At 42.2% G+C, this 4,666-nt stretch overlaps 1 protein-coding gene across 1 annotated transcript; it reads left to right on the top strand.

Annotated features, from left to right (window-relative positions):
• Positions 1–263: 263 nt before the first annotated feature.
• On the top strand, positions 264–2,017 carry LOC121833237 (the record flags this gene model as incomplete). The annotated part of the gene is made up of 1 exon (XM_042286372.1): positions 264–2,017. A coding segment is annotated over one exon (1,728 nt), but the record flags the coding sequence as incomplete, so codon positions are not given.
• Between the last annotated feature and the right edge of the window lie 2,649 nt (positions 2,018–4,666).

Consider the following 4,666-nt stretch of genomic DNA (forward strand, 5'->3'; position numbering starts at 1 on the left):
TATTCGTTGACATAAAAGCAGCCTTCGATTCGGTAGAACACGAGGCCATACTTTCCGACATGAAGGCGATTGGTTTCGGAGGGCGCTTATTTACATGGATTTCCAGCTACCTTAAAGAACGAAAAGTCTATATATCAACACAAGATGGCAACACTGACTTCCATGAGGTCAAACAGGGGGTTCCCCAAGGTGGGGTACTCAGTCCGATGCTGTTCAGCATATGCCTTATAGGCCTTCTGAAGGTACTCCCTGTTTCTGTGCATGTATCTTTATACGCTGACGACATATGTTTCTGGTCATCGAGCAAGTCTTTATATATAAACAGAGCCAGGCTACAAAAAGCCCTCAACATTGCCGCACGGTACCTTAGCAGCCGAGGCTTGTACATATCACCAGAGAAGTCTGCGGCGTTGGCGTTTACAATGAAACAAACATACAGATACCCCATTAACTTAGAAGGAATCCCAATCCCATATGTCTCCGAACATGCATTTTTGGGCGTGACTCTCGATAGGCAAATGACGTGGGGACCCCATATTAAACGGTTAAAGAAAAAGCTCACCTCGTTTACACATATAATCAAAATGATCAGTGGAACCAGATGGGGATGCTCTGTATCGGCGCTGATGGCTCTGTATAACGCTCTATTTGTCGGTCTTATGCGCTACAGTTTGCCAGTCATGCAACGTGTCTCGCGGTCTTGTTTTAAAGAACTTGAAAGCGCGCAAGCTCAAGCACTTCGTGCCTGCTTTGGATTGCCAAAACGTACCTCCACCTCTGGAACTCTGGCGGAATCTCGTGCGAAATCTCCCGCAATATTAAGGACGCAAGAAACACTGCGAGCTCATCTACGACACAAAACCAGAGTGTATAAACACCACCTGGTAGACATTGTCAAATATAGACCATCATCTGGCTTTGCGCAAGTTATTATGGTACTAGAAGACTATATGCCAAGTTCAATTGAGGCAGCTGCGATTCCACAATATCCACCTTGGAAGTACCCTCACTTGGAAATAAGAACAAGCATACCAGGAATCACTAAAAAAAATTCAGCTCCTTCCCCGGTAATTACACAGATATCTCTCGAATATATTCAAAGAACTTACGAGTCATTTACTCATATCTACACCGATGGTTCTACAATTCCCACATCTTCAGCCCTGGGGGTATACATTCCATCCACAGCCACATACATAAAGGCTAAACTAAGCCACGCCACCTCATCAACAGCGACAGAACTAGCAGCTATTCGTGCAGCTGTTGTACACGCGGGCACTGAAAGCCCACGATGCTGGGCAATACTTGTCGACTCCAGATCTGCGTTGTACGCTCTATCTTCGATAAGAAAAGACAACATTAACTCACAACTAGTCCATGATATTTTACAGGCTATTCAGTATGCATCGAATCGAGGACATCACTTCATCTTGCAGTGGATACCGGGCCACTCCGGGATAATTGGAAACGTGTGCGCCGATAGAGCCGCTAAAGACGCCCACGAGAGCACAATTTCTGTATCTATTCCGTTTTCAAGATCTGATGCCAATCATTTAATCAAATCTATCGGAAATGAAATCTCACTATCTTTATGGGAAAATCCACAATATCACTATTACAGCCTTCATCGTATTGATCCTAAACTCGAATTCCGGATACCACGAGGACTACCAAGGAAACTTGAGACGGTGTTACATCGTTTGCGGCTCAATGTTGCATATACTAAATATTATCTTCATAAAATTGGCAAAGCTGAATCTTCCGATTGTTCATCGTGTAGAACAATTCATAACATCGAACACGTCCTGTGTGCCTGCGGGGATTACAGTATTGAAAGGACCGCACTGAAGACTCGCCTGAAATTAAAGGAAGAGGACCAGGTGGACTTGAAGCTTCTGTTTGGACCCTGGCCTTCCACTGCAGACAGTTACAAGGCCACTGAAGCTCTTTTACATTTCATTAAGAAGACACATCTTCAACAAACACTTTAAGGAACTGCAGTCCAGTGTGCTGCAAAGTGAGCCAACACTTGTCAACATAACAGTTTTGTGAGTTTGTATGTGTGTGTGTATTGTGTGCGTGCGCATTTTTTTTTCTTTTCATCTCTTTATCTTCTTTCTTCGTATCTTTGCTATCTTTGTCTATACTATTTCTCTTTATTTCCTTTTCTTTTTTTTTAATTTCATCTTCTTTCACAGCGTAGCAAGCCGGCACAAAGCGCTGGCTGACCTCGCTGTTTTCCTTTCAATAAATGCTAATTTCTCATTTTCCGGTAAACATACGAACTACTAGAAGGGAACTGCTTGCCTATGTGAAACCTAAAAACTGTCGATTAAAGCTTCAATAGGATAAGCTCTACGTGGACAACAAGTGTTTTGGTTAATATCATGCTAACCAATGTGTAACGGATAAAACCGAATAGCAACCCAAGAATAAAAAAAGAGTTCCTTTCGCAGCCTTCTACCTCGTCATCCAAACAAACCGATTCGTTCTACGCTTGCTCTGTTCTATTCACAAAATGAAGTGCGCCTCCTAAACCTCACGCTTCGTATACGCTAATAGATTCAGCGCAAGCTGACATAGCCCTTTTAACTGAAACGTGGCTTACGCCCGGGGTTGGTGACTCTGAAGTTCTCCCCTAGTCTATGAAATATAATCTGTATAGATGTGATGGGGAATGTACAAACTGGGCGGGGGAGTACTGGGAACTGTTAAAGGGACACTGACAAAATATTTATGGTCGCCAATTTTTTTTTTTTTTTTTTTATACAAGACACATGAAAATTTAACTACCCAGAACACAATTTGCGGTTTGAAATTCGTTTTCTTTTCGCCCGGAAACCACCGATCAAGAACTAGCCGGTCTGTGTCGCGGTCATTTCCTTCTCTGAGGTCACGTGCCGTTTTCTATGATTTAGACACAACCACCAAAGATAATGAAAGTCGCGGGTTGTCGAAGGCACACACTCAATACTAAGAAAAGACAAAACATTTGATACCAATTTTTTTGGCTTTTAAAAAGCTGCAAACACGTTAAATGAAAAGAAAAAAAAAGTTTAACAACCACGTGACTTCCGGCAAAGCTTTCCTCATCTATATGTCTTCTTCCCCTTCCAGTTTCGTTTTAAGTTTCGAGCACTTGTGTTGTTGGAATTTATAAGATATAAATATGTGACGCTGTAGCAAAATATTGATTGGGTAGTCTTCTGACACCATGTTAAATCATTAAGCAAAAACATAATTAAAAAAAAACAATTCGGCGTTGTCAGTGTGCCTGACGTTGTCACTTGCGATTAAGGCACAGGGCTTAGAAATGGTTTGGGTACAGATTTATTCACCCTCTATTCAAACAATCATTGGCCTCTGTTACAGACAACGAGACAATAATGATATCCTTGTGCTTATAATACAAAAGTGCCTCAGTCATATATCATTAAAATTTCCTAAAGCAACGCTTATACCAGGGGGGATCGGCGTCCGAGTGGGCTAAAGCGCACGTCGAGCTCGACGCGCGTGGAGCGAAAGCTCCCGCTGAAGAACCCAGGGATCCTGGGTTCGAGCCCCACGAGCCCGTTTCAATCTGGACGAGCATCGTACCGGTGTGCGGTCGTGTATCACTACTGCGTGGGCACATTAAAGACCCCAGATTGCCACTCGTACTGCCCTGGCAAAGTTGCTCATCTACAGTGTAAACCAGTGTCGCCCCATACTGGCAGACCAACCTTAAGCTGTAAAAACGCTAAACGTCCAATTCGACTTTTTGAACGCTTATACTTCACGCGATTTTAACTACACCAACGACTGGTACAAGTAAACAGCAAATCACACAGAATCAAAATGTTTCATCAATATATGGTGGGACCTCAACCTTACACAACAAATCAGTCAGCCAACTAGGATCACTAATCACAGTAGCAAAATGTTAGATTTTTGCTTATCTGCGGACCACAATGTCATCAATAAACTTTCACTACCACCTCGGCTGAGTGATCACCTCGATGCACACTTTAATTTTTTGTTTCCTATTCATCTCAAAAGTATTCTTGATAAGCAAATGAAAGATTATAACAAAGCCGGCTACGATTCAATTAACACTGAACCAGAAGCCTGTTGTGAGTCGTTCACTGAGGCATTCCATAGTTACCCGAGTGAAGAAAACTGGCTCAGATTTAAAAATATGTTATCACTTCTCGCGAGCAAATACGTGCCTCTGGTTAGCATCAAGACAGATAGCCACAACCCTTGGTATAGTAAAGCAATCAAGCGTATAGGTTATAAGAAAAAAAAAAGATTATTTAGTCGTGCTAAAAGTTGATCTCAAACATAGAGGCAAGGAATAAATGCGAAGGATGCAAAAACTCTATAACTACAAAATTTTAAAAGCCAAACAAGTCTTTTATGGCATCGACCTATTAAAAGTATTGTCTGACAAACCCAAACAGTTATGGAATGTAATCAATCCCATACCGTTCTCCCCTCTTGCTCTAACCGATGATGAACGACACGTTCTGTCTGGCGACCAGTGTGTTGCTTGCCTAAACCACTAATTTTGTTCCATCTTTACCAACGAAAATCTTAACGTCATCCCGAGCATCCTGTCCTCAGTCATCCGTCTATGGAAGCCATTACCATCTATTATTCTGGGGATATCAACGCGATTAAAAAG

This window comes from Ixodes scapularis, unplaced genomic scaffold, assembly GCF_016920785.2.
Source record: "Ixodes scapularis isolate PalLabHiFi unplaced genomic scaffold, ASM1692078v2 PGA_scaffold0__279_contigs__length_252992795, whole genome shotgun sequence".
Taxonomy (NCBI): domain Eukaryota; kingdom Metazoa; phylum Arthropoda; class Arachnida; order Ixodida; family Ixodidae; genus Ixodes; species Ixodes scapularis.